The 27886-nt window shown below is 48.5% G+C and overlaps 1 protein-coding gene across 1 annotated transcript; it reads right to left on the reverse strand.

Moving 5' to 3' along the window:
- Nucleotides 1–1725: 1725 nt before the first annotated feature.
- LOC124510772 (polycystic kidney disease protein 1-like 2) lies at nt 1726–26905 on the reverse strand. The gene is made up of 14 exons (XM_047077418.1): nt 26875–26905; nt 26123–26513; nt 24337–24541; nt 23002–23098; nt 19919–20056; nt 18232–18417; nt 16992–17319; nt 15219–15352; nt 13287–13414; nt 10441–10601; nt 5659–5869; nt 3986–4087; nt 3077–3208; nt 1726–1917 (listed from the first exon to the last, which is right to left on the reverse strand). Exons 1-14 carry the CDS (start codon nt 26903–26905, stop codon nt 1726–1728), a joined length of 2436 nt encoding a protein of 811 aa, XP_046933374.1.
- Nucleotides 26906–27886: the final 981 nt, after the last annotated feature.

The following is a 27886-nucleotide window of genomic DNA, read 5'->3' on the forward strand; positions in this document are numbered from 1 at the left end:
TGTCAGCACAGTGCCCAACGAGGGGCTTGAACTCAGAAACTGAGAGACTAGCCAACTGAGCCACCCAGGTGCCCCAAGCATCTGACTCTTAATCTCAGCTCAGATCTTAATCTTGGGGTCTTGAGTTAAAGCCCTGTGTTGGGCTCCACACTAGGCATGGAGCCTACTTTAAAAACAAAACACAACAACAACAACAACAACAACTTTGATGCCTAGGTCCTAGGTCAAAGATTCTGAGATTCTGATGTTTGGGATGATGTTTGGGGCATGCAGCCAGGCTTGAGAACCACTGATGTAGATTACCAGTTCCCAAAGTATCACCTAAGGAACACTAGCCCTGACTGAGGTGCTTCAAAACTGGATGCCTTGGTCAAAAAGTTTTGGGAATCATTGCACACTTTAGTTTGTGTGCTTGCCTCATTCCATGAGACTCACAATGCATATTTAGCATGTTAAAAACTCTCACAGTTCCCATGCTAAAGAACTTGTGTAACATTTATAATCTAGTGTTTGTCATATTTATTTGATTCAGAAACATTTCTGGGGGAATGACACCTATTATGTTGAATTTTGTCCCCTAAAGAAATAATGTTGAAGGCGTAACCCCTACTAATCAAAATGTGATCAAATTTGGAAATAGGGGTGTTGCAGCTGTGATTAGTTAAGATGGGGTAATAATGGAGTAGGATGGGCCCTTAATTCATTGGACCAGAGGGGTGCTTGAGTGGCTCAGCAGGTTAAGTGTCTGACTTTGGCTCGGGTCATGATTTCTCCGTACAAGAGTTCAAGCCCTGCATCGGGCTCTGTGCTGATAGCTGGGAGCCTGGAGCCTGCTTCAGATTCTGTGTCTCCTTCTCTCTCTGTCCCTCCTCCACTCACACTCTCTTTCTCTCTCAAAAATAAATGAACATTAACAAAAACTAAGTAGGACTAGAGATCTTATAAGAAGAAGAAAAGAAACACAGGGACAGACACACAGGGAGAAGGCCATGTGATAACATAGGCAGAAATTAGAATGATCCATCTATAAGCCAAGGAATACCAAAGGACACTAGAAGTTAGAAGAAAAGACTCTTCTCCAGAGTCTTTAGAGGGAGCCTGGCCCCATTGACACTTTGATTTGGGGCTTCTATCCTCTGGGATGGAGACCATAAATTTCAATTGGTTTAAGCTACCCAGTTTATGCTACTGTGTTCCTCTTGAGAGGAAGAGAGAGAGAGAGGGAGAGCGATGGCCATTAACACCTCTTGGACACAGTTTGAGAAACCCTGAAATAGAATCATTCAGCAGCAATCCCCGACCAACCAAGAAGATGAAATAGTCCGTAGAGGTCATTTTTTCCCCCAAACTCCAGACAGTATTTGTTTTATTTCTAGGAGGAAATACATTTGAACAGTCTATGACAATAGTGGCAATTGAATGTACTTAAGCGTATATTTTTCTTATTTTTTTTACTTGCCAGGCTTGGTGACTTTTCTGTGGACACAGAAAAACATTGGCCTGTCAGGCTCTGGGCTGATGGCTCGGAGCCTGGAGCCTGTTTCCGATTCTGTGTCTCCCTCTCTCTCTGCCCCTCCCCCGTTCATGCTCTGTCTCTCTCTGTCCCAAAAATAAATAAACGTTCAAAAAAAAAAAAAAAGAAAATTAAAAAAAAAGAAAAACATTGGCCTGGAGAGACTGTAGAATCACTGGGAAGCATAGGCCCAAGGCTCTGGCCTTCCCCCTCTATAGATGTTCGTGTGTGGATGAAGAGCTTAGAGCTTGGGTGCAGCTGACACAGGTACAGGGAGGCCGGACCTCTGACAGCAACTCGGGCTGTTCCCTGCCACTTCCAGGGTCCTCTCTTTTACATTTAATGCCCAGGAAACTGAGTATTTTCGCCAGCAACAAATCGGCAATCTCTCCTTCCTCCGACAGCTGTAGAGGGAAAAAGAACCATACGACATACATAGAACCATTCTCTTTGGGGGGTTTCTTCCTTCCTAAGGGGAAACCATGGTTTTATTGTTCAACTTGGTCTCTGCCAAAGTCACTGCACTGTGTAGAGTCAGTTTTCTGTTGGGATTCCCCTTCTTCTGGGAATCCCAGGGGTGTGTGCTCCCACCTTTACCCTGATGTTTCTTCTTCCCCTGTGATGAGAATGACAGTATTCCCTCTACCACCCCCAATAGGGGCTGTTAGGAATGTATGTACAAAGACCCTCATGCGTTGCTGCTGGGAACGTGAATTGGTGCATCTGCTTTGGGAAATAGCTTGCCGTCTTCTCAAAATTTAAACTTGTTACCATATGACTTGTTGAAACAAATTTCTGGGCCCAAGATGGAGCTGCTCCAGCCTGGGGTGCCGTGTCAGCAGACTGAAGCTTAGAGAAATTTTGTATCCCTGTAAATGCTTCCCTTTATCAGAATGCAGTATATCAGGTTAGCCAACCTCCAAACACCAAGCCACCTCTGAGCCCCATACTTCTTTTCTTTTCCATCTCGCCACAAACAAGATTGACTGTGTGGCCCCAGTCAGTCAGATATATTTTCATTTTTCTCTTCCTTGTTCTTTCTTCTTTTATCCTGTAAAAACTTCCTGCCTTCCACCCCATTTGTACTTCTCTGAATAGAGACTGTCCACTTCATGGAGTGTTAAGGTTTGTATCACCTAACTTGTCTGCCTTAATAACTTTTTAAAAGGTTTCAGCCTTGGCTGTATACTAAAATCACCTGAGAAGATTTCAGAAATACACGTGCTTGGCTCATTCACCCAAGGATTCTGTGTATATTGGTCTCAATGCAGCAGCAGGCATCCCAAAAGCCCCCACGTGATTCTAATGTACACTCAGGGCTGAGCATCACTGGGGTCATGAACCAAGTGCCACCTTGGGAATCCGGAGACCCGATTCTAGTCTGCCCTTCATTTGTTTGTATTCTTGAGGAAGGTATTTCCTCCTTCTGGACCTATTTCCCCTCCCATGAAATGAGGGCTTTGAGCTACAGAGGTCTCTCACGTCCCCCTAATGTCTAGTGCTGCTCAGTCACTTCCTACTTCAGGGTCAATGACTGTTGAAGAATAAGCCAAAGGGACTCACCTGATCATATTTTTGCTCCTCATTGAAGGCCACCAGGATGACAGAGATGAATAGATTCAGCACCACAAATGTCATGAAAATGATGCAGGACCCAATCAGGAAGGAGCCAAGCACTGGGCTGTAGTCCAGGACCTGTCAGGAAGAAAGCCAAGAGTCACCCCCAGAAGTCCTGTGTCCTGGTAGCCACTTCCCCATAGCCATCCTCAGAGGGAAAACTGGTTCTCAGACTAGGCAGAGCCTGGAACCAGGAAGGATCCCTTTAGTCTGGCAGCTGAGAGCACGGGCATTGCTCTCAAGAGCTGCCAAGAGACGGGGTGCCCGGATGGCTCAGTTGGTTAAGCAGCTGGCTTTGGCTCATGATCATGATCTCACAGTTCGTGAGTTTGAGCCCTGAACCTGGCTCTGCACTGACAGTGCAGATTCTCGATTCTCTCCCTCTCCCTCTCCCTTTCTCTGCCCCTCCCCTGCTCTCTCTCTTTCTCTCTCTCTCTGTCTCTCTCTCTCTCTAAGTAAACAGAACAAAACAAAACAGGCTGCCAGGAAAAGAAAAAGATAGCACCCCCTACTCCCTACTGCCGCCATTTCCAAATATAAGGCACCATTTCTGGCTAGGGCTGGGAGCGTTCCCTTCTAGAGACCTCCCAGCCCAGTCCTCTCCTAAGTACTCAGTGCATGATGTTCTCCTGTAAGCAGGGGTTCCCAGGGCAAACTATGGGCCCTAGTATGGGGCTGTCTGCCTAGAGGAAGGGGACTGTTTATTTGTCCAAAGTTGCCTTGTGCTTGCCAGGCCATGGACCCAAGGGGTGCATCCATTCAGGGAGAGACATTTGAGGAGGGTGCTTTTTCTCATTTTCATAAAGGCTTGGTGTAGATGGCCGTGTCCATGTTCCCCCGACCCCACCCCATTACCTCCTCGTAGTTAAAGATTCCTAGCTGAAGGCTGATCATTGTTTCTGCTGCATCGAAGAGGGTTTTGTAGGAACGGAGTTTCCAACCAAATATTAAGTTTGACTGTAATGGAAAGAGTCCTCATGAACAGGAAAAGAAACCAAGTGACCTCCCCACCCCCCACCCCCAAAGCCTGTTGTTTGACAGAGTCTCTGTTCTGGGTCAGCCTTATCCTTGGCCCCGCAAAACCGTACCTATGGGGGCTTGCAAGTGAGTGTGTGTGTACCTACCCAGTTCTGTAAGGAATGCGTATCCCCTTCTGGGGCTCAGCACCACCCACTAGGCCACTACTGTGTTTACTCAGATGGCTGCAGTTCACTCAGGTGACTCAGTGATGAAACTGGGCTCTCTGAGGCCCCAGCCTCTTTGCTTTGGGGGAGTTGGGTTGGATGACAACAGGCTTCTGCCTGGGCAGGGCCTCCCCTATACTTCCTCCTCACCACAGCACGCTTCCCTCCAAAGATTGCCGCTCTTATGTCAGGGAGGCCCAGCACTCCCTTTGCTCTGAATTGGTGACTTCTCATCTCCGGACACGGCCAGTGTCCCTGTAGCTCTTATACTGCAGATGGAGGACTGAATAAATCCATGTGAATTAAGGGGTCCAGTGAAGTACTTGTGATAAAACCAAACTCCAGCTTTTTAGCATACACCCCCCATCGCTCCATCAGTGCTCCTTACCCCATTTCTGAGGGTGGGAGAGGGAGAGGCAGTAGTTAGGTAGTGGGGAGTCAGGGTGGAGGTGATAGGGACAGGAAAAGGATGGCTAAGGAATGGGGAGAGGGCCAGAGAGAGAGTGGTAACTAGGATAAGAGAGACCACTGTGTGGTGTGCAGCTCAGGGATGGTGGAAGGTAAGACTGGATGGGGCCAAGGCAAGAACTGGGAGAGGGGCTGGGGTGGAGAGTGGGTCAGGATTGGGTAAAGGGGCACGGAGGAGTGAGAGCTGTGGTATTATGGGGAACGTGGACTTGGAGGCGATGGGGGTTATATTTAGATGGAGAGCAAGATGTGGCAGAGGGTCTTTGTTTCCCACATAATTGGTAATAAAAGAGTTGGCAGTATTTTTTTTTTTCATTTGCAAAAGAGACGTGACTGCCAAAATGCTCTCAGTGTCAAGGGGCTGAATGAAATGATTTTTGGCCCTGTTAAGTTCATGCCTAGTGTAGGGCACCAAGCAGTGACATAGCCTACCCATATGTAGGCTAATCTCTGCCCAATTCATCTCCAGCCCCTCCCCTCCACCCCCCCCACCCCCCCTTAGCACAGAGCGAATGCTCTATGCGTGTCTGAGCATGTGGAGTGTCAGGAGAAGTGGCGTTTCCAGGCAGGGTCCAGGTACAGAAAGGAATCCTTTATTGGAGGTAGTTGGCCCTGTTGGTCTTAGAGATTATACCTCCTTGCTCTTATCCAGCCGATGTCTCCACCCTTGCCATTTGGGGTGGCCAGTTTATGAGCCCCCAGCTGCAAAGCCCTGGACTCAGAATATCCACCGTCTCCCCCAGGTTCCAAAGTCTTAACGCTAACCCTCAGTGCATGTGCCCCTCCACCCCCCCTCCCCCCAACGACCACCACCACTGAGAAGCCTTTGCTTCCAAGGAGACCAGCCCCGAAGGTTTTACCAAAGGAACCACTCACTGCAATGGAGTAAGCCAGAAGCATGATAAGGATGACGATGATAAATCCTGAAATGTCCCCCCAAGCACGGCGCAGGGCAGATGTGATCATGTTCATTTTGGGGTTCAACCTGAGCAGATGCCAGAGCTTCACTGTGGACAGCAGTACCAGGAAGGCAATGATGTAGCCGAGGGCAGCATCAGCTGCTGCTGTCTCACTGAAACTGATCCCCCTGTAGGACCAAAAGGGAGGGTGAGTCTCAGAGACGGTGAGAAGCTCAGCCAGAGCTCATCTGGGCTGTCAGGATGCTGGATCCTCAGCCCAGGATGCAGGATTAGATTTATCATGATCTCAGAGCCCATCACTTCCCACAACAGATCTGGGAGATATAAGGCTAGTCCAGTTCCCCAGCTATGTAATGATGAGACGGGGATGACAGTGATGGAGATGAGAGTAGAGATGGTGATGGTGGTGGGGATGATGGTTATGATAAGGGATGACGACAATGATGGTGATGGAGGCGATGTGGTAGGGACGATGATGGTGGTGGAGAGGGTGATGGTGATCGTGGTGGGGATGATGGTTATGATAGGGATGACAACGACAATGACGATGGAGGTGATGTGGTAGCATGTTGATGGTGGTGGTGAGGGTAATGGTGATGATGGTAGTGATGTGGTAGTGATGGGGGTCATGGGACCATTACCTACCAGTTTTGGTTAATGGCTGCAGAGCTATGGAAGAATGGCAAAGGACGAATCCTCCCAGGGTCAAGAAGATGGAACTGAGGGAGTTCTGTGAGCCTCCCCTCCTGGTCTGGGGTTACTAGATGCCACTTCCTCCCTCATATTTGTCTGAGTGTATGTCCACATTACCCTTACATTTGAAGGAAGGATGGAAGAATCATTCAGTTTCTGTGCTGAGGGCCTGATGAACCTCAGCTGTGTTTGGCCTTCGAGACCACTGGCTGAGGCAAGTGTTTCTGTCTTTGTTTCATGGATGAGGACGAGGAAGAGTTGGCACCAGGTCACCCAGCTAGTAACATAGCGATACAACTCGTGGTGGAAGAAAAAGAGTTGGATCCAGGCCTGACTCCAAAGTCTGGTTCTTCCCGCCATCCCACCCGGCCCTTAATTCCCCTCCGTGCCTTTGTGCTTTAAATTCAGTCTTGGGGCGCCTGGGTGGCGCAGTCGGTTAAGCGTCCGACTTCAGCCAGGTCACGATCTCGCGGTTCGTGAGTTCGAGCCCCGCGTCCGGCTCTGGGCTGATGGCTCGGAGCCTGGAGCCTGTTTCCGATTCTGTGTCTCCCTCTCTCTCTGCCCCTCCCCCGTTCATGCTCTGTCTCTCTCTGTCCCAAAAATAAATAAACGTTGAAAAAAAAAAAAATTAAAAAAAAAAAAATTCAGTCTTAATATTGGTGTGTCGTTCAAATGGTGTAGACCGTTATCCGGTGACATGGATGGAGCACAGGTTAAAGAACAAAATTATATGATCTCAGGTTTTAAATGCATTTAATATACATATATAACGCCTGAGTGAAAGCTGTCCTTTTCCCTAATCTCCTGCCCTCCAGAATCTTCCTTCCCTTTGAGCATATGGGGCCGCTGGTATAGATGGCAGCTTCCTCCCTTGGTTCCCGCAGCATCTTTTTCCTGTCTCTCTTAAAACACCTAACCCTCTCTTGTGCCATTTAATTGCTCATATGCGTGGAAAAGTAACTACATAAGCCCTCTTTTGTGATGACGGCTCTAATTAAAGCATGGTTCTCAGCCTTGGCTGCAGGTTAGAATAACCAGGGAGACCATGAAAATACTGGAGCGGGGCTTGTCCCCAGCACTGACCTAGTAGGTCTGGGATGTGGCCTGGGCATCAGGGTTTGCTCATCTCCCTGGGCAATTCTACTGAGGAGCCAGGCCTGGGAAGCACTGGGTTGAAAGGAGACTATGAAGCAAATCACTTGGTCTTAAAAAATACTTTGAAAATTCAGGATCTGGTTATAGAATGACTTATCTCTTCCAACAAGCAAACGAAGCTTACAAGTGTCTGAAATTAACACAAAACTTTGGTTAATTGATGAACCAGATGCAACTGAGGGTTTCGTGTAATTCCACATTTTACTCTGGTTTCTGTCAAAAGTGGCAGATTTATATTTTCTGACACTCAGTGTGAAGAGAACTCTCTTACTATAAGATTGTTTTATAACCCATCTGAGTAAAAACCCTGTCTATGTGGATATTGAGAACCAAATATGTTTTAGGTCACGGTGAGGAATTATAAAGCGTGGTTACTGTAGGGGGACAGTGATGATTTACAAATCACACTGGCTGTTAATGGTCTTAATCATGTATAACCTAAAACTCACCACTGTTTCTTCCTAGAACTCAGGATTTGTTCTCTAAGCAGGAGTTTTTCTGCAAAGGGTCAGATGGTATGCATTTGAGGCTCTGTGGGCCAGATAGTTTCTGTCCCAGTAACTCCGTTGACAGTTGTTATCAGGAAAGCAGCCATGGACAGTATGTAAGGAACAGGTGATGATGCAGTGTTCCATTAAAACTTAATTTACAAAAACAGGTGGCGGGCTGGATTTGGACCCCAGGTCATCTTTTGCAGATCCCTTCAAGAGTTCAAACACCTTTAAGTTTTAGAAATGCTGTTCTGCATAAGATTTACAACCAGCTTAAGTAAAAAATAAAAGCACTTCTGATAATTTCTGAACTCAAAGAACTCAACTGATATGGAGACCTTTCTGTGGAAGGGTGCCTGGAGAGAGGGTGGAACTTTTGTCCTAGACTTGGCTGGCGCCATGGGCGTGGTACAGAGAAGAGCTCAGTGAGGGTTTGTGAGTTGAATGAGACCATCTAGGGTGGAGGTTAGGAATGCAGAGTTCTTATAGGCCCTGCATTTCCGTTTCCAAATTCTGTGACCTTGCACAGACATCCTTTCTGAGCCTCAGTTTCCTTATCTGTAAAAAAGGGATGTTGATAGTATTATCTTTTAGAAGTTTTAGGAAGATTAAAGTAGATGAGATAATCCTTTTAAAGTGCTGTTTTTATAACAGTATATGGCATCCAACAATACATAAATGTTAGCTATATCAATAAAATCACTGAGTCAAGAAACACAGTGGTTTGATGTAAGGATTGGGATCCTGGAGACTTACAAGCTAGGTTTCTTGTTGTTGTTGTTGTTTCCTTTTTAATATATTTCCTTAACACTTTACTTTTAAGCAATCTCTACATCCAACGTGTGGGGCTCAAACTCATGACCCTGAGATTAAGAGTTGCAAGCTCTACCAAATGAGCCAGCCAGGCACCCCTTCAACATTTTAAAACAGTTATTTATTTAAAACTTTTTTAGAGAGAGCTAGCAGGGGAGGACCAGAGAGAGAATCTTAAGCAGGCTCAGCACTGGGCATGCATGGAGCCCAAAGATTTTATTTTTATGTAATCTCTGTACCCAAAATGAAGCTTGAATTTACAACCCCAAAGTCAAGAGTTGTGTGCTCTAGTGACTGAACCTCTCACACAAGGTAGGTTTAAATTACTTCTCTGCCACCTTTAAATGTAGGGCTTGAACTCACAACCCTGACTGAGATCAAGACCTGAACTGAGATCAGAGTCAGATGCTTAACTGATTGAGCCACCCAGGTGGCCCCAGGCATAGCTTTCCTGACCTCAGAAGTCATTTCAGGCCCTCTGCCATCTTTTGAATGAATGTACGGACAAAACAGCCATTATCAGGCCAGGAGGTAATTCGATCCTATGAAGGACAATCAACAATGATAAAGTGAAGACTGACCTGGCGCACATTTCTTGAGTTATCTTTGCAGGATCTAAACCCCCTTGAGTACTCAGATACCAGACCAACTAAAGCCAGAGAATTGACAATGCTGACCTTTGCCAGTCCTAGTGACTTTGACTTGGACTCAGCTACACTAAGATGACTTCTGCCCCGATTCCACGCTGTATTCTCCATTGCGTAGCCCCTTCAAGAATATGTATTCACCCTTCCCTTAAAACTACCCCATTTTTGTTATTTGGAGAGACCACTTTGGGAAAGATCCTTGATGTTCTCCTTTATTGCAAGTAAAATGCTTCCTTTTCCTATTCTTTGGTTTGGTCATGTCTTTTGGCTGGATGGTTCCCAAGAGGCGAACCTACTTTTGGGTAATAATAACATCTACCACCTTGGGTTCTTATGAGGATCTGGTGGGTTAGTACATCCTGCCTAACAGAGTGGACCCTTTGTAAATGATGTAGGACACTTTGTAGCAGATGTAGGTTGACTGGCGTTCTGCTACAGCTTTTGGGCAGGGACCTTACCACGGTGTCACAAGGTCTTTTGTTTTGGTAGGATTTGCAAAAGTAAGCTTTGTTCCATTTTGTCATAAAAGAGCCCTCTCCAACTGTGTATGCTTCAGGCCCTAAACCTGAATTTAAGTGGTAGCTTTAGTTACTTTTTAAAGAGTGACCCGTGATCCTCTGAGGGTCAACAGGATTTCAAAAGCCTTCCTCTGGGGGCGCCTGGGTGGCTCAGTCTGTTGAGTGTCCAACTTTGGCTCAGGTCGTTTCAACCCGTGTGGGGCTCTGTCCTGACCGCTGGGAGCCCGGAGCCCACTTTGGATTCTGTGTCTCCCTCTCTCTCTCCCCCTCCCCCACTCATGGTCTGTCTCTCTCTGTCTCTCAAAAATAAATAAATGTTAAAAAAAAAATTTGTTCAAAAGCCTCCCTCTGACCCTGGGAACACAGAGCTGGAGGAAGCAGATCTAGTGTGGGAGTTGGGAGCTGAGGCAGAGCCACTTACTCCTTCCCATGGTTCCGGTAGCGCTGGATGTCACGTTCTGCCAGGACAGCCCTCTTCACAAACATCGCCAGGGCGCTCCAGCTGGCCAGGATGATGGTCAGCTCCAGAAGATTCCACTTGCTATGGAAATAGCGCCACCTCTGTTTCCTCATGAGCTTGCCCTGAGAAAGGAGCTGGAGGTTGTACCAAATGCTGTGGCCAGAATTGTGGCTCCCCACCCCTTCCACCAAAGCTCTCCCAGCCACCCAAGATGACCCTCCAGCAGGGGTCTACTGTATCCTGGAGAGGCTCCTTAAAGCCCTGGCCCCACGTGCGTAGAGTGCCTGGTGCCTCTCCCCAGCACTATGCACAGACCCCATCTGCCCCATCACCAACTCGGGCTGCGGAATTTGGAAGGCACGGAAGAGTAAATACAGCAAAAATAAGAAAAACATTTAATTCTCTCTGATGCAAAAAATTGGGGAAGGAGACAGACCCTCCCACCCTTTCACAGGGTATTTACTTCAGAAAACTTGTAATTGTGAATTCTTTCTCTGCCCGTTTGAGGTGCGTGTCAATCTTTTTCAAAGTTCAGCTAGCCTCAAGAATGTTTTTCTAAAGGACCTGGGAGCTTTCTGTCTGACATGTGATCATGAAGGAAGGTAGTGCCCTTCACTCCCAGTTTCCCCAGGAGGGTAGGAGCCAAATGGCAGGCACCTGGCTCCAAATTACAAAATTACCTCCTGTTGTGAATATATATGTTTATTTTTACTTTTTTTTTTTTTAATGTTTATTCATTTGTGAGAGAGTGTCAGCGGGGGAGGGCAGAGAGAAGGGGACAGAGGCTCTGAAGCCGGCTCTGTGCTGACAACAGAGAGCTCGATATGGGGCTCCAACTCATGAACTGTGAGATCATGACCTGAGCCGAAGTCAGACACTCAGCAAACTGAGCCACCCGGGTGCCCCTATTTTTCTTTTGCTAAAGATAGTTAGCAAACACAAGTGGCCACCCCAATTACCAGGTGAATTTAGAGTGGACTAGTGGGATAGATATGCCATAAATCCTCTTGAGGATTAATTAGTGTTTATCTTAAGAAGGAGTATGTAATGGGTCCTATCTGCCCAGCAATATGCAAGGGTGAGATTCCTTTCTGTTTTTGGAATCTCTTAGTGGATTGCCTGGGATGTTCCTAACTTCTAGTTTAATGCTTATTCAATAAGAAAAGTTGTTTTCTTCGAGGGAAGTGGACAGTTATTGTTTAATAGGTACAGTTTCAATTTGGCAGGAGGAAAAAAGTTATGGAAGGATGGATGGATGGATGGATGGTAGTGATGGTTTTTACACAACAACGTGAATGTCCTTAATGCCACTGAGTTGTACATTTAAAAGTGGTTAAAGCGGTAAACTTTGTTATATATTATATATACGTGTTTTTATGTATATATAATACGTAAGATATAAAATATACACAATTAAAATAACATATAGTATAACATAGAACATACACAATGGTATACATAATCTACCACAATTAGAAATAAATGAATAGATTAGAAATAACAAATAATATAATAAAAATAAATAAATTAGAAATAAATAATTTTGTTAGTTGTTTTTTTTTTTTTTCCTTGACCTTTGTGCCTTTGTGGAGAGGTTTTCTAGATTGGCCAGAGACTTTGTTTTTAATTCTGTTTCCTCATCAGGTGTTGCAAGTCAAAAGGAATTGTGCTGTGTAAGTTCTAGGCCTCCCCCACTATCCCCCCCCCCCCAACCTCCACTAAAGAGAATCTTCTATTGTCTGTTCTATTTCCCTCCTCCTACTCACTCTTATGGAGGAAGGACTCCTGTTTGGCTAAGTACACCTCCATCATAAAGGGACGGAGAGAGATTTTAAAAATTGCTTAAGCAGTATTTTGAGAAAGATATGAGGGTTTTGGAAAGAAGCATTCTGAAGCAGCTGCAGGCAGAGGGTGAGGGCAGCCCAGAGGTGGGTAGGCAGATGGGCCTCCTTTGATGTTCTAGAAAAATGCAAAGACTTAGGTTGTTCTTTGGTAACTGTTCCCTGTTTGGTTTGAACTGGCGATGTTCAGAGACCCTGTGGGATCCAGGTTTATGAGCCTCATGGTGAGGCAGAGTGTCAAGTTCAGGGGTTAGACTCTCTGGGTTCAATTTTGGCCTTGGATAAATTACTTAATGTCTCTGGACTTCAGCTTCCTACTCTGTGAAATGGAGCCAATAGAACCTTTCTCTTGGTATTATAGGAGAAATTCCATGCAGCATTCTTAGCGCAACGTGAGTCACGTGGTAGGCACTCAAGGTATCATCCTTATTTTCAAGCGTTTGTCGTGGCTGTTGAGCAGGGGTTGGGGATGTCCTTTTAAGAGACCTGATTTGCATTTTTGGTGGGGGAAGGGGCAGGCCATATCCCAAGCTTCAAATGAGCTCCCCGCCTCCTCAAATCCCCATCATTATCAATGTCTGTACCTTCATTTTGCAACATGGTTGTAAAAGTGGCAAAGGGGATTTTTTTTCCTAATTCCCAGGGACCACAGGTGAACCAGACCACAGGGAGCACAGTCACCTGTCTGTGTCTCCCACCTATGACATTTTTGGAAGGTCTCAATTCCTCTCCCTTCCCCATCCGGGAAGGACCAGCCTCTGAATCTTAGTTCCTGAGAGGTGCTGAAAGTTGGTCCTTGAGCTGGGTGGGTCCTCATGACTACAGAAGGACCGGAAAGTTGCCATGGCAAACAGGCAGACAGAACCTTTCCCTCTCCCTTCCACTGGCCTCATTCCAGGGAAGGTGTGTGAGATGGGACAGGCGCACTGCCACCTCCAGCCCAGGGAGCCCTAGTCTACCCCTCACCTGCACAATCATGTAGTAGAGAAGGAACAGGAGGTAGATGACCTCTGCTGCTACCACGAAGGGGTGCCAGCCGTCAGTGAAGGGGTACAGGCGCAGGCTTTGCAGGTTCGCATGTGCAAAGAAGGTTCCTGGGAAGAAAAACACGTTCTGCTCATTACTGGTCACCTGCCTGCTCAGAGCCACCGCTTCTGACCGGAAGTCATCTGTGCCATGATGCAATCTCAGGCCCTTCTTAGGACTGGCCAGGGCAGAAGAGAAGATAAAGGTCCTTCAGACCCAAAAACCCAAGGGACTGGACAGGGACACACGGGGGATGCCAACGACAATGCACTTGTCAAAAAGGATGCTGGGAGCTGCACGGGGAGAGCCGTCCCCTACCCTCTGCATCTGGTAGCCTCCATTTGTGCCCTCAGTCACCTCCAGCCAGAGCACAACTGCCCACTTAACATTAATCTGCTCCAGGCTGGCTCACTTTTTTTTTTTTTTTAACTTTTTAAGTTTATTTATTTTGAGAGAGACAGTGTGAGTGAGGGAGGGGCAGAGAGAGAGGGAGACCAAGAATCCCAAGCAAGCTCTGTGCTGTCAGCACAGAGCCTGACACGGGGCTCGAACCCACGAAACCATGAGATGATGGCCTGAGCTGAAACCAAGAGCCAGATGCTTAACCGACTGAGCCACCCAGTTGCCCCAAGGCTGGCTCACTTAAAGCCAATTCACCTAAAAAGAGTTCACTAAAGACCGATCCATCTATTGACCAATATGCCTAAAATTCAACCTTCTTTTGAATCACCTTTCATCCATTTGTGTATCTTTTCTTTTTGGCAGATATTGTAATGATATTTTAGTTATCTTTTAAGAAAAAAACCAATCTGACTAATAAGGCTACTGCCTCTGAAGACAAAGCCAACCTCAAGAATGGCAGAATGGAGAGACACAAACAACCTGAGTCCTTGCCGACATCGGTGGACTGCTTGAGCCAACCAGACCTGACAACCACCCCTCACTTTTCATCTTTTAGAAACATATAATTTAATCAGGTGTGTTTGGGAACAAACTGTTTAATTGGTCCTAAGAGCTGCAAAGGTGGCAAAAAGAAATAGAATATAAGTATACAAATAACCATCCCCCCCATAAGGATTTGATAGAAGTGCTTGACGATGTTGTCAGTGGCCAGTGATCATAGAAGTTGAAGGCCTTTTGCTTTTCACTTTACACAGTTCTGAAATTTAAAGAACTATAGACATGTATTAGTTTTATTAAAAATGTAATTTGATACTAAAAATCATTTAATTTTTAAAGGAGAGGTGGTTGAATTTTAGGAAAATTGATTTATTAGCTGAAGAGGCTTTAGGGCCGCATTTTCAGTAGATTTTGAAAGCGTTAAAAGAGGGAGGAGGGCAGGTAATGGGGAAAAAGATCAGGGCACAGTACATCTAGTTCAGGGAAATGTTTCTGAAGCTCTTGTGTCTCACGTGTATTTGTGTGTCTGTGTGTGTTGGAATATGATGTAAAATGTACTTCATGCTGTAGGTTGAGGTACAGAGTAGTAAAGTATTATTTTAGATGAAATTATCTGTTCCCAGGTTGCACCCTCCCCAGCTCTTCCCTGCCAGCCCCTCAACCTGCCTCCCCCAGATTGGGAAGCTCAAGAATATGAGATGCTTTCAAACCCCAACTGCGTTCCCTTAGAGTGTCTTGGGAGACAGGCCAGAGAGAAGTGAGGGCAACTAGGAATAAGGCTGGTGCAGCCCTGGAGCCTGGCCTTTGGGTGCCTGGGGACAACCAAGACCCGCCCCGAATCTCCCAAACAACCATTTGCCCTGGAGCTCTGGCCCTGGGGCACCAAGGCCCAGCCTGGTCAGGAGCCCTGGCCCAGAGGGAGGGGCGTCTGTCTTGCAGAACGCAAGTGGGGTCACAGGCGAGGCTGCCCACCCAGGGCGCCGGTCTCCAGGGTCAGAGTGATGATGCAGAACAGATTGACATTGGCGTTGTAGACCGTGAACTCCACAAAAACGGCTCTGGTCAGGCTGTCCAGCCAGGTGTTGTCAAACAGGTACTGGAGAATTCTGTAGGAAGAGGAGTATTTAGAGACATCTCCATCTGCGGTGGCTCCCTACCCGCTCTGCCCCGGGAGAAAGCCAGGGCTTCCTGTGGAAAGTTTTCCCTCTGACTCAGCTCCGTGCCCTGGGCCACAGGGCCTTGGGACTGCTCCTGGGAGTGATCACAGTTTCCCACCCATGGTGCAGTGTCTTGGCACCCATGGTCTCCTGGCTGTCAGAGCAGAGGTCCTCCAAGTGTGGTCCCCGTACTGCATCTGCCTCTTGTGGAAACTTGTTAGAAATGCAGATTGCCAGGCCCCACCCCAGATCTCCCAAAACAGAAACTCTGGGGGCAGAGCTTGGGGATTTGTGCTTTGATGAGCCCTTCCTTGGATTGTGATGCTTTTTTTTTTTTTTTATTGTGATTCTTTTTAAAGTTCGAGGATCACCGAGTAAGAGGAAGTGCGTAGAAAATCAGGGGCTTAGGTAGTCAGCCGCCGCTGTTGAAATCTCTCTTGGGCTGGCAGTTCACATAAGACCAGTTTCTGGAGGTGTGCCCACTGCTGTTGCGGAAAGAGCATGTACTACATGGACCTGGGTTCAAACCCTGACTGCCTTGCAGGCAAACTAATAACCTCTCCATGACTCAGTTTCCTCCTCTACAATGGTGTTGACACCAGCTTGTCAGGAACATTGTGAAGAGAAAGTGTGTGTGTGTGTGTGTGTGTGTGTGTGTGTGTGTGTGTGTGTCAGCAATAACGATGGACCTATTTTTAAATATTTTAAAACATGCCCTGTCTCCAGTGGGTCTGTATCCTGCTTGGTGTACAGAAGAAAGAGTATCAGTTGTTCCAAGTGGCAGGAAAACACCTTTTGTGCCGAAAGAAACTATCCCTGACCTGTCCTTAATCCCAGGGGTCCCCTGCCAGTTGTTCTCCTTGGGGATTTGTTACCAGTGTTCCTCGGTTTTGTAAGAATACAGGGAGGAGACTGAGGTTCACGTGGATTCACTAACTTGCCTGGGTCTGCAAAGTTAACAGGAAACTGTGCCAGGGTTTAACACCTCTGACGCTCGAACCCTCGAGTGTGCCGGGAGAGGTGGTCTGCATGTGCCCTGCGTGTCCTTGCACCACCATGTTGGGTGTTCCAGGAGTGCAGGGTCCTCTCTGGGCTTTACCCAAGCCATTTCTCGAGGCTGTGTTTATAGTGAGCAACCTCAGGAGACGAAGGTGAGATGGCATCCTTCAGACAAAGAGCAGGCTCGCTTCTGCTACCGTAAAAACAGTGAATGCTCCAAACTCTGTGTTATTCTCTGGTCCTGTAATTCACTGTGCATAGCAGAATTCTGGGTAAGGTGAAGAGCCTTAATCGCTTCCCGTCTGCCTGGTGGTGGACAGCTTTGTGTGGTTGGTGGAATTCCCCATCCCTACACTGGCTCCAGCCGAGGCCACCGGACTCAGCCCACGAGCCTGAGGGTGCTGGAGAGGGACCTCCCCTCCACCTGGGAGACTGCAGTGTCCAGGGGCCTGGAAATCCCATCTGCATACTTCAGAGGCCCCCAGTCTCTCCCCATAGCAGCGTGAATGGACTTGGCTACACCCCCCAATCAGACCTGGACTCTAGCACCTGGCTTTCCTTGGCCACATGTGAATCAAGTGAGTCTTACCTCGATGTGCTTCTGCGATCGGTCCCCAGGGGGGCCACGTAACCGCCTCCCCGGTACATGGTTAGTTTGCCCCAGAAGGGATACCCTCGGCGCTGGCTCTGGCTCTCGTACTGCCAAGCCCGGGAGAGGCCGCTGCTGTTGTTGAGGGCGGAGGCATTCCAGCCTTCCCCATAGTCTGACAGGTCTTCAACATCCAGGGAGTAGGGTGCACGGCACCCATGACGAGAAGCCTGCAGCTGTGGGGCACGAGAGCAAGAGCTTTCCCGGACCCTCACTTGGCGAATCTGGGCACTGCCAACCAGCCTGGAGTTGCCATCAGTGACAAAGCCTGGAGATGAAAATCCAGTAGGTCAGTGTGGCCATCAAAATCATTTTCGCGCATTCCAAGTTCCCCGGCCTGGACGCTAACATGAACTTCAGTGTAGCCGTCGTGAAATAGTCAAGAGTAGTTCATGGCCAACCATAGGACACATTCACCACCATCTCCCTACTTAGGCGTCATCCAGTTCCCACATAACTTCTCTTGAGGAATGGTACGGCCCCCATCCAGTCATCACCTTGGAGACCCTTTGTGCCCTTTCCCTCACTGCACACATCCCAGTCGTCAACAAGGCCCGTCAACTCTCCCTCTTCAGTGTTGTCTGCAGCCATGCCCCTCTCTCCGTCACCCTAGCCCATCACTCCTGCATCAGCCCCATCATTTCTCCCTAGCATCCTAACTACTCTCTGCTTCAACTTCCACATGATTCCAGAATGATCCTTCTTAAACACAGAGTTGGTTGTTATTCTCTCGTGGAGAAACTGTCAGTGGCTTCCTGTTTGCCTAGGCATAAACTGTGGACTTCTGAGGCTCTTCATGATCTTGCCCCTGTTTCTGTCTCCTGCTTTGCTTCTCACTGGTCCTCAACTCCTAGCCTACACCCAGTGCTTTATAATTCCAGGAATGTGCTGTGGCGTTTCAGGCTTGCCTTTTCTCATGTTACCCCTTCTGCCTGGGTTCTGCCTCCGTGTAGCCAATTCGTGCTTGGTTGTCTCTCGTTCAGGAAGTCCTCCACTCTGCACCCAGGGAGCTTTAGGGCTCCCGTCTTGTGCACACACAGCCCTCTGAGGGTCGCTCCTTCAAAGCATATCGCCCTGTGGTTTTCGGTCGTCTGTAATGCTGATGGTGACAGTGACCCGTGCCTGTTCTCAGGAATATGCACAAGGGGGCTGACACACGTCCTGGGAGAGGGGAGAGTACCTGGGTAGTGACTGTACAGGTTGCTCACGAGGGTGGTGTTGGCCCATGTGAAGAACTCCTGGAAGCCCAGCACGGCCGAAAAGCCTTGGGTGAAGCTGTGCTCGAGGTGTCTGTTGAAGTGGTAGGTGCTAGGGTCCCTCTGCCCGTAGGCGACCAGCAGCAGCATCCACAGGAAACCCAGATATGCTGGGAAGGGAGGCATAGCCCTGGTCACACAGGGGCCCCAGTCCCAAGCCCAAGGCAGGAAATAGAATGGCGCATAGCAAGGCCTTGTAGACCAGCTACTCGCCAGCCCCCCCCGCCTCCCCCCAGTGACAGTGGAACCAATCCGTAGACAGCAGAAAGGAGTAAAGTCCACAGACCAGAAGCCTCCTGCCTGGGTTCCAATCCTGGCTGCGCCACTTCCTATCCATGTGACTTTCACAAGTGACTTACCCCTCTGCCTTACTCTCCTTGTCTGTGAAATGGGGACAGTTCTATTCACAGGGTTGTGATGAGGGAGTCAATAAATTAATATTTATAAACCACTTAAAAATAGTGCCTGCACAGAATTTATGCTCCATAAATGTTTCTTAAAAAGAGTCTTTTAAAAATGGGCCTCTGCCATGTTGCAATGCTGAGGACAGAGCAATGAAAATGACCGTTGTGTTCCCTGCCCTCAGGGAGGTTACCTGTAGACAGGTGAGTGTGATGTAAGGGCCCTTTAGGTACAAAGATTTCGTTTAGGATGCCACATACCAAAATCTTAGGGGGATGCAGAGCCTTACTGATCCAGAATCTCTGGGTCCAGAGCCTAGGAATATACATTCCAGCAGCCCCTGCCTGGGATGAATTGGGACTCCGCCCGTACCCCTTTGCTCTCTTTATTCCGTACATGCTGCTACTTCTATGCAAGCTTCCCTGCTCTCCATTTGTCTGGCCGTAATGTGCTCAGCCAGTGGGAAGGCAGGCTGGGAGTGCTGCAGGGTCAGTGTCCTCCCTGGAAGCAGCCCTCACCAGTGACCTGCGAGTGCCAACTTGGGGCCGTGTACTACATACTCCCACAGAGGTCCCAAGCAGGACTGAGCTCCAGTTCCCACATGGAACCCACTCGTCACCACATCTTCTGTTGCCCGCCTTCTCTCTTCTGTACTTTCCTTTCCTCTGCCAGTGGTTCCCAGGATCACCTCCCCAACCAACTGCTTGTACCCAAATCTGCTTATGGGAGAACCCAGACTAAGATATACAGAAGCTCCTGGTCAACAGGAGCTTGGGGAGCTTTTTTGAAGACACCCACTCTTTGGGCTGAGAATAAAAGAATAAGGAATTAGCCCCAGAAGGAAAGGTAGGGAGGAGGGGAGGCACATTCCAGGCAGGTTAGATTAGCCTGTGCCAAGGCCTGGGGTCCGCAGAGGGCAAGGAGTCCCAGGAGCTGTAGAACACGGTGTGACAGAGCTCAGGGCACACGGGCCAAAAGAGGTGACCCAGGGTGGGCAGAGCCACAGTAGGGAGCTCAGATTTTACCCTAAGGTTCATGTGAGGCCACCAAAGGATTTTCAGCAGGGGGAAGAAGCTGGGGCGAGTTGATATTTAGGAAAACAGGCCCAGAGGCAGTGTGGGTCTGTCAAAGATTGCACCGTTGGCTGTTCAAGTCTTTGCTGACAACCAGCAAGTGGGGAGACTGCTTGTGGGTGACCTTGCTGCCTACCCAAGATTTCTCTGATGAAGGCAAATGCCTTCTGTTCCTTGAGGTGTGTAGTTTTCATCTTCTCGATGTCAGTGGCCAAAGGTGGCTGGTAGATGTCCTTTCTGCTGCACCTTCGTGCTCGGAACAAGGCAGAGGGGTCTGTGAAAGCAAGGACACAAGGACTGTCCCCCAGGGGGCGGTGGAGCTGCCCTCTGCTTTTGCAGCCAGGAGCCATTTCCCAACACTGCCCTCCACGCCTCCGCCCCTCCATCCCCACACCCAGAATTCTGCCCCTTCTCCTTCTACGGAGAATTCTCCTTGTACTGAAAGCACAACACTCCCCCCGCCCCCCCCCCCCCCCGTGCTCTTGGACTCTGAGATAGATCCCAGTGCTCTGAAATTTTGATGGATGGAAGAAGGAGGGTAACTAATATTTCCAAGTCCTGTCATGTCTAACTAAGTATCTTCTTTTTCCAAGCCACTTTACTAAGCTGTAATTTTCGTAAATATTCCCATTGGAAGTCTACAATTCAGTGATTTTAGTAGATTTATAGAGTTGTGCAACCATCACCACAACCTCATTGTACAACATTTTCATCAACCCAGAAGGTTCCCTCATATCCCCGTGAAGTCAGTCCCCACTCCCACCCTCAGCCCCATTAATTTGCTTTCTGTCTCTATAGATTTTGTTCCTGGATATTTCATATAAATGGAATCATGCAGTGCATTGTTTATGGTGTCTGGTTTCTTTCACTTAGCATAATGGATTGGAGTCCATCCATGTTGTTGTGTAATTAGTATTTAGTTCCTTTTTTTTGGTATGGATATACTCCTGTATGTTTTTATCCACTCATGTCTGGATTTTTCCTAGTTTTGCCTATTATGAATAATGCTGCTATGAATGTTCGTGTACAGGTGTTGGTATGGACGTATATTTTCATTTCTCTTGGGTAGATTCCTAGGAATGGCCATTTGGCTGTTTCAAATGAACCCGCTGTGGACATGTAGCTACAAATTCCTGCATGAAAGTAAGTCTTCATGTCTCTGGGATAAATGCCCAAGAATGTAATCGCTGGGGCATATGGTAAGACCGTTTTTAGATTTGAAAGGAACTGCCAAACTCTTTTCCAGAGTGACTGTACCATTTTACATTCCCAGAAGCACTGTGTGAATGGTCCAGTTTCTCTGCATCCTTTTCAGCATTTGCTATTATCACCGTTTTTCACTTGAGCTATCCTGATAGGGGTGTATTGTCCCCACTGTCTTTTGAATCTATGCCTTTCTTTCCACCCCCACTACCAGTACCTATAATCTGTTGTCTGGACCTTTCCAGTAGTCTTTTGTTCATTTGACCCAACACTTCTGGTCTCCTAAAAGCAGTTATAGTAATGTTTCTCAAACCACAAGATAGATCATGCCTCTCGTATTAACCCTCCAAAACCCCAGCATTGACCCAGGTGCTACAAGGCCCTGCTCCCCACCTACCTCTCTGCCCACATTTTGTTTTTTCCTCCCTCCCTTCTTCGTTCCTTTCTTAGAGAGAGTGCACACAAGAGAGTGTGCGGGGCAGAGGAAGAAAGAGAATCTCAAGCAGGCTCCATGCTTGGCACAGAGCCAATTAGAGGCTCGATCTCCCAACTGTGAGATCATAACCTGAGCCGAAGTCGTAGGCTTAACCAACTGAGCCACCCAGGTGTCTCTGCCCTCATTTTGAACCATTCTCCCCCTAATTCCCTATGCTTTGGCTACACTGTCAGTAGTCCTACAAAATGACAAGCCCTGTCCCACCTCAGGGCCTTTGCACGTGCCCAATGTGCAGTCCCTCCCTGCACCAGGCTCCAGGAACCAACAGAGGCACCACCTCAGCAGAGAGGCCTGCACTCTCCCGTTCTCTCCGTAAGTTCTCACATTGCACACTTGCATGTCTGCTTGTGTTGTTTACTTGTTTAATGCGTCTCCCCCAGTGGGCTGTGCTTTCCAAGGGCCAGCTGCTCCATCCAGTGCTGTGTTGCTTGGGGTGGGAGCAGGGATTGGCTTCAAACTGTCAAGAGGAAACCTTTTCAGGGTCATGAAGCTGCTCCAAATCTGAATTGAGATGATGGTTGCAAAGCTCTATACATTTACTAAAATCAGTGAATTACACACTTACAGTGAGTGGATTTTATGTAAATCATGTTCCTGAGCCATCGAACTGCCTGGCACACAGCAAGTACTCCCTGAGTAGCTGCCAAAGGAATGACTAAATGAATATTTAATTGTTCTGGAAGCTGGTGTCTCCTTGGACAAAAATTACTCTTTTATCTTGGGGAGAAGATTTTAATGGACCTTTTGGATCTGCAGAGCCAAAACCAAGAGAAAAACAAACGCAAACCCTACCCCAGAGTGGAAGGATACTCTAGGAGGTAACCCCGCTGTATAATAACATCTGTACAAGAATGTAGCTATGTCTTTGGTTGATTTGTTTGTGTTTTCTTTTCCCTGAAAGTCAGAGTCTCTGCGTGGGACTATTAGAGTGTTGATCCTGTTCTGTTTGCTTGTTTTGTGTGATGGTCTTGTTGTAGGCATTCTCTGGAGTGTGGGTTGGGAAGTGAGATATCAGGTTGCAGGGAAAGGTGCTGCTCCGTGGCCCTCCTCCCACAAGGGTCAGCATGGCTCTGTTCCAATAAAACTTTGTTTACCAAAACAAGCAGTGGGCTCCATTTGTGCCCTGGGCTGTAGCTTGCAGACCCTTGTCCTGGAACTCTTTGCAGCCCATCTGCAAGCGTGTTCTGTTTTGGTTTTCATTCTAAAGGCCAGGGGCCTGGGCCTTGGGGGAGAAAGCTGCTTTCTTGGGATTACACAGAGAAGATGGCCATGCAGAGCACGGCCCCCAAGGGGCCTCTTTTGGCCAAGGGGTCCTGCTTGGGCGTAAGAGAGAGGGCTGGGGTGGAGAAGAAACAAGGTTGCCCTGGAGACAGGGAAGGAGTCATTTGTTTTTGGATGGGTCAGGGGTACTTCCCCAATCAGGGGTGAAGGAATGTTGGAGCAAGAAGGTCAGCGGCTGGGCCCTGTAGGGCTCAGCCTCATCAGTTTCCAGGTCCCTGCCTCTACCTGTGCACCATTACCTGGGCCAAACGGATGTCCTGGGAGGGAGGCCACGGGCTCGTCCTCATCCTCCACTTCCTTTAAAACCAACGCGAAGAAGGCAGCAAAGCCCAGCACCTGGGAAACACCCATCGTGAATCCCAGGCCCGAGCTGGCACCTATCAAGTCCTGATCTGGGAGGAGTCAGGATCCGGGTCAAATCTGTAGAAACCTTGCTCTGGGGAAGTCAAGTGGGAACCAGCCCATCCTGTGCCAGGAGGGGGCGTGGCTATGAGGCGAGAGGGTCGGGGCGGGGCGGAGGGGGGTGGCAGCACCTGGCCACCAAGCAGGCAGAGATAGTGAATCTTGGGCTTTCCGTACTTTTCAGACCGAAGCCTTTCCGCCTGCGCCCTGCTGCTGCCAGAGCTCTCTCTTATCTCTCCTACTACCTCAAGTACTGAGTTACATCTTCCTCCTCCCTCCACCCCTCCCTCCTTCCTCCTGCATTGATTCACGGGCACATGCAGGGGAGGGGCAGAGAGAGGGAGAGAGAAAGAGAATGTCAGCACAGAGCCCCACTCGGGGCACGAACCCACGAACCGTGAGATACTGACCTGAGCCAAAATCAGGAGTCAGACACTTAATGGACTAGGCCACCCCCGGGAACCCTATATCTTCTGATAAAGGCTATTTGGGGCAGAACTGGGGACTAACTGGTAAAATGGGGATGAGGGATTTGGCAAATCTTGTAAGTATAAAGAATCACTGTAAATGTCCCCTCCTTTTGCAGGTGCCCCACCTCCCCCGACACACACAGCATTCCTCCTCCCTGACTCTGTCCAGCGGGAGCTGTGGCTCCACGCTCCAGGCCGGGGCTCAGTATTTCTCCAACTCTGGTAGTAACTTTACATTTCAGAAATAGGAGTGCATCTTCCAAATGATGCACACATTTAATGACTTGGTATTTTTCTTTTCTGAAGGTAAAGTTCTTGTAAATTGTTAGCCTGTCTCACAGTTAAAAGGATCTTAGAACTGAGGAAATACGGTTTTATTCATATTTTACACATGTGCCCTAGGGCAGGATTTTGTGACCTTACCTTCCTAACCTTGGGTTCTCATAAAACGGAGGCAAGGACCCTCCTGAGGGTGACTGTGACGGGGACGTACCACATCTTGGTAAGCCTCTAGGCCTGGCCTAGAGTCTCAGTCCCAGAGCCTCTGTCCCCAAACTCGGATTGTCTTGGCAGTTAATGTCATCATTGCCAACCAGGTGCTGTGTAAACTTGTAATGAATAGATAAAGGGATGGTAGAAGCCTAAGGACAGGTCAGCTGGCAGGAGGGAAAGTGTGGGCACAGGGGACCGGGACAGCCTGACCTTCAGAGGCTGGGTGACAAACACACTCTCCACGAAGGAGACGGCCACGGAGATGAGCCATTTGAGGGAGCTGGCCCGCCCGTAGTGCAGGCCGTAGAGCATGGTGAAGAAGGCTGCCACGCCGCTGGTGGCCGCCACCAGGAGCCAGCCCCCCAGGAGACACCACCAGGGCAGGCCGCGAGGAGGCTTGCTCGCCATCGGGGAGCTGAAAAGGAGGGGGGTATGATCAGGGTGGCGCACCTACCAGGCTCAGGTTCACATGTCACTTCACCCCACCAGCTGCATGACTGTGGCTGAGCTCCTTGACCTCTGAGACCTCAGTTTTCTCCTCTGTATCTTGTACCCGCCTCAAAGGGCTTCATTCTACATTCCATCCGGTTTACATACTTTTATTCTACTGAGGTCACGTTTATTCGGTGCTTTACACAGATTTGCTCCCATTACTCACGGGAAGCCTAGATGGCTGGTACTATATAATTTTTTAAACTTTTCTTTAATGTTTATTTATCTTAGAGAGACAGGGGGACAGAGGATCCAAAGCAGGCTCCGTGCCTTCATTGCAGAGCCTGACGTGGGGCTCCATCCCATGAGCCGTGAGATCATGACCTAAGCTGAAGTCTGACGCTGAACCAACTGAGCCACCCAGGTGCCCCGCACGTTTTTTTATTATGAAAATTTCTCATCCTACAAAAATCAGTTAGCACTACAAACCCTGAACAATTAGTTTCAACAACCAAGGGATGACTGTTAGACTCATTTCATCTACCTTCTCTTTCTCTCTCTCTCTCTCTCCCTCCTCTCCTCTCTGTCTCTGTCTCTGTCTCTCTCTCTCTCTCTCTGGGATATTTAAAAATAAATTCCAGACCTAATATAAAAGCATCCCTAATTACTTCAGAATATTTCTCAAAAATGGTCATTTTCTTACTGAATCACAGTAATAAATTTTCACACCTTTCAAAATTACCAATTCCTTAATGTTGTCTAATAACCTGTTTATATTCACATTTCACTGATTATCTTTAAAAATGTATTTTAGGGCGCCTGGGTGGCGCATTCGGTTAAGCGTCCGACTTCAGCTCAGGTCACGATCTCATGGTTTGTGAGTTCGAGCCCCGCGTCGGGCTCTGGGCTGACGGCTCAGAGCCTGGAGCCTGGTTCCGATTCTGTGTCTCCCTCTCTCTCTGCGCCTCCCCCGTTCATGCTCTGTCTCTCTCTGTCCCACAAATAAATAAACGTTGAAAAAAAAATAAAAATGTATTTTAAAAATGTTTTATCTTTGAGAGAGAGTGTGTGCACACGTGAGCAGGACAGGGGCAGAGAGAAAGGGACAGAGAAAATCCCAAGCAGGATCTGCACTTCCAGCAAAGAGCACAATGGGAGGCTTGATCCCACGAACATGAGAGTTGGACGCTTAACTGACTGAGCCATCCAAGCACCCCTAAAAATGTATTTTAAGTTTGACTTAGGAGATAGGAATTATCATTCCCATTTTACAGATGAGAAAACCGAAGCGCAGAGAAGTTGAGGGACTTGTCCAGGGGTGCACAGTTAGGAAACTGCCCACATGAATATGGCTATCCACTGTGAGGTGCTCTACCAAGGGCTGAAAACTGCCTTTTGGCAAACTGCCCTGTTCAAAGCCTTCCTCCCTGAATTTGTGCAGGAATCCTGAATCCCTTCTGCCTGCGAAGATCTGGGTGAACATCCTTCCAAGGTTGCCTGGGCTGCCTTCTCTCTGCAGGCCCCTTCTCTGGTGCCCACTCAGCACCTGGGGGGAGTGGATTACCTGGCGTGTGCCTGGGGTGGGGTGCCCAGCCGGTCCGCAAGGCGGCCCTTCAGGGTCTGCAGCTGGCTGAGGGCCCGGGCGTGGCTCTGGCACTGGGAGAGGCCGCAGGGCCCCACCAGCTGAAGCTCTTGCTCCATATGCCCCAGCTGAAGGTAGAGACACCGCCTGTAGGCATCGTCCTTCCGAGGGTCACTTGGGCGTGGCACCTGTTCTGGAGGACGAGGGAGAGAAAGCGCCTCAGCTGGTGCCGAAGGACAGAGCGGACAGCCCGTGTCAGTGACGGCTTTCTTGTGTCGAGCGCTTGCTGTGTGCCATGCCGTGAGAGACCTGGGCTCAGAAAGATGGGGAGAGGTACCAGGCTCCCATGGCCAGTTAGCACGCGTAGGCTGCTCTTAACCTTTTAGCAAGGGCGCTCTCAAAGCTTCCTTCCCCATGGGCAGAAGAGAACAGAATGAATGCCCATCACTTGCTGCCACAAGAGCCAACCGTGGGCTAATCTTGTTCTGTCTCTGCCCCGCCCCCCAACGTCCCCCACTTTTTTCTTCTTCTGGAATACTTTAGAGCAAATCCTCGACATGGTGGTGTCTCATCAGCAAACATTTTGATATATACACGATTTGCCTCCTGCCAAGATTTGCCTGGTGTCGGTCTTAGCCTTTTGTTTTCAACTTTTTCTTTTTTTTTTTTAATCATGAAAAGGGTCCAGCCTACAAAAGCAGAGAGTGTGAGGACATGACCCTGTACACACCCACGGCTCAGGATTACCAGCTCGTGGCCACTCATGCTTCACCTGCACCCAGCCCGCCCTCTCTCCACGGGGATGATTTTGAAGCAAATTCCAAGGCCCAGGTCATGTCCCTAAATATCTCAGTATGCTTCTCCATGTGCTTCTACGATGTGCTATAATGCTACAGCGCGCTTCTAAAAATAAAACCACGGTGTCACTGTCAGCCTTTGAAACAAGTGATGATAATCCCTTAATAGCACAGAATAGCCAGTCACTGGCCAAATTCCCTTGATAATCTCATGAATGTTTTCCCACAGTTGGCTTGTTCACATTTCGGCTTCCTAAAAAGTCAAACAAACAAAAAACCCATAAAGATGTTTTTTGTTTTAAATGACTCCTTGCAAGAAAGAAACAACGTTGACATTTCCACTGTTGTCCATGTATTTAAGGGACGCATGGCCTCTTCCAGCGGAACCAGGTCTGGGTCTCTGACCCTGAGCTGGGAGGCGGGCACCAGGGGCACCTCCTCCTGGGACAGTAAAGAGCGCAGGTCGACTGGACCAGCGTTTGTCTTTGCAAGGGGTACGTGAAGCCAGATGTGGGAGGTGACAGGAGAGAGCACCCCTGCCCCACGGCTCCCCGGCAGTCACCAGTGAGAAGTGAGCGGGAAGGTAACCTGCCGTGTGAAGAAAGGTGCAGCAGGGCTCGGGCTAGATGCAGGGGAAGGTCTGGGGCAATGTCGACTCTGTCTCCCTGACTCAGGTCTCCTCCCTCACCCTCCTTCCTGGGTCTGCCTAGCCGAGGCCACAGCTACGGGTTCTGACATCAACAGCCTTCAGGTTGCAAGCCCTCAGGCAGTGTTTCTGGAAGATACCATCACTCCCTATCAATCATAACACCACTGAAGACCTGCTTTATATCAGGCTGAGCACGTGTCTTGTGACCTCATTCAGTCCTTGAAATGAGCCAAGAGGCTGGATGGATCAATCCTCCTGTTTCATAGGGGAGGAAGCCAAGTCACAGGTTGAGCAACTTGC

This window comes from Lynx rufus, unplaced genomic scaffold (assembly GCF_022079265.1).
Source record: "Lynx rufus isolate CCGP_SWC_20201006 ecotype Redwood Valley unplaced genomic scaffold, mLynRuf1.p SCAF_16, whole genome shotgun sequence".
NCBI classification, from domain to species: Eukaryota; Metazoa; Chordata; class Mammalia; order Carnivora; family Felidae; genus Lynx; species Lynx rufus.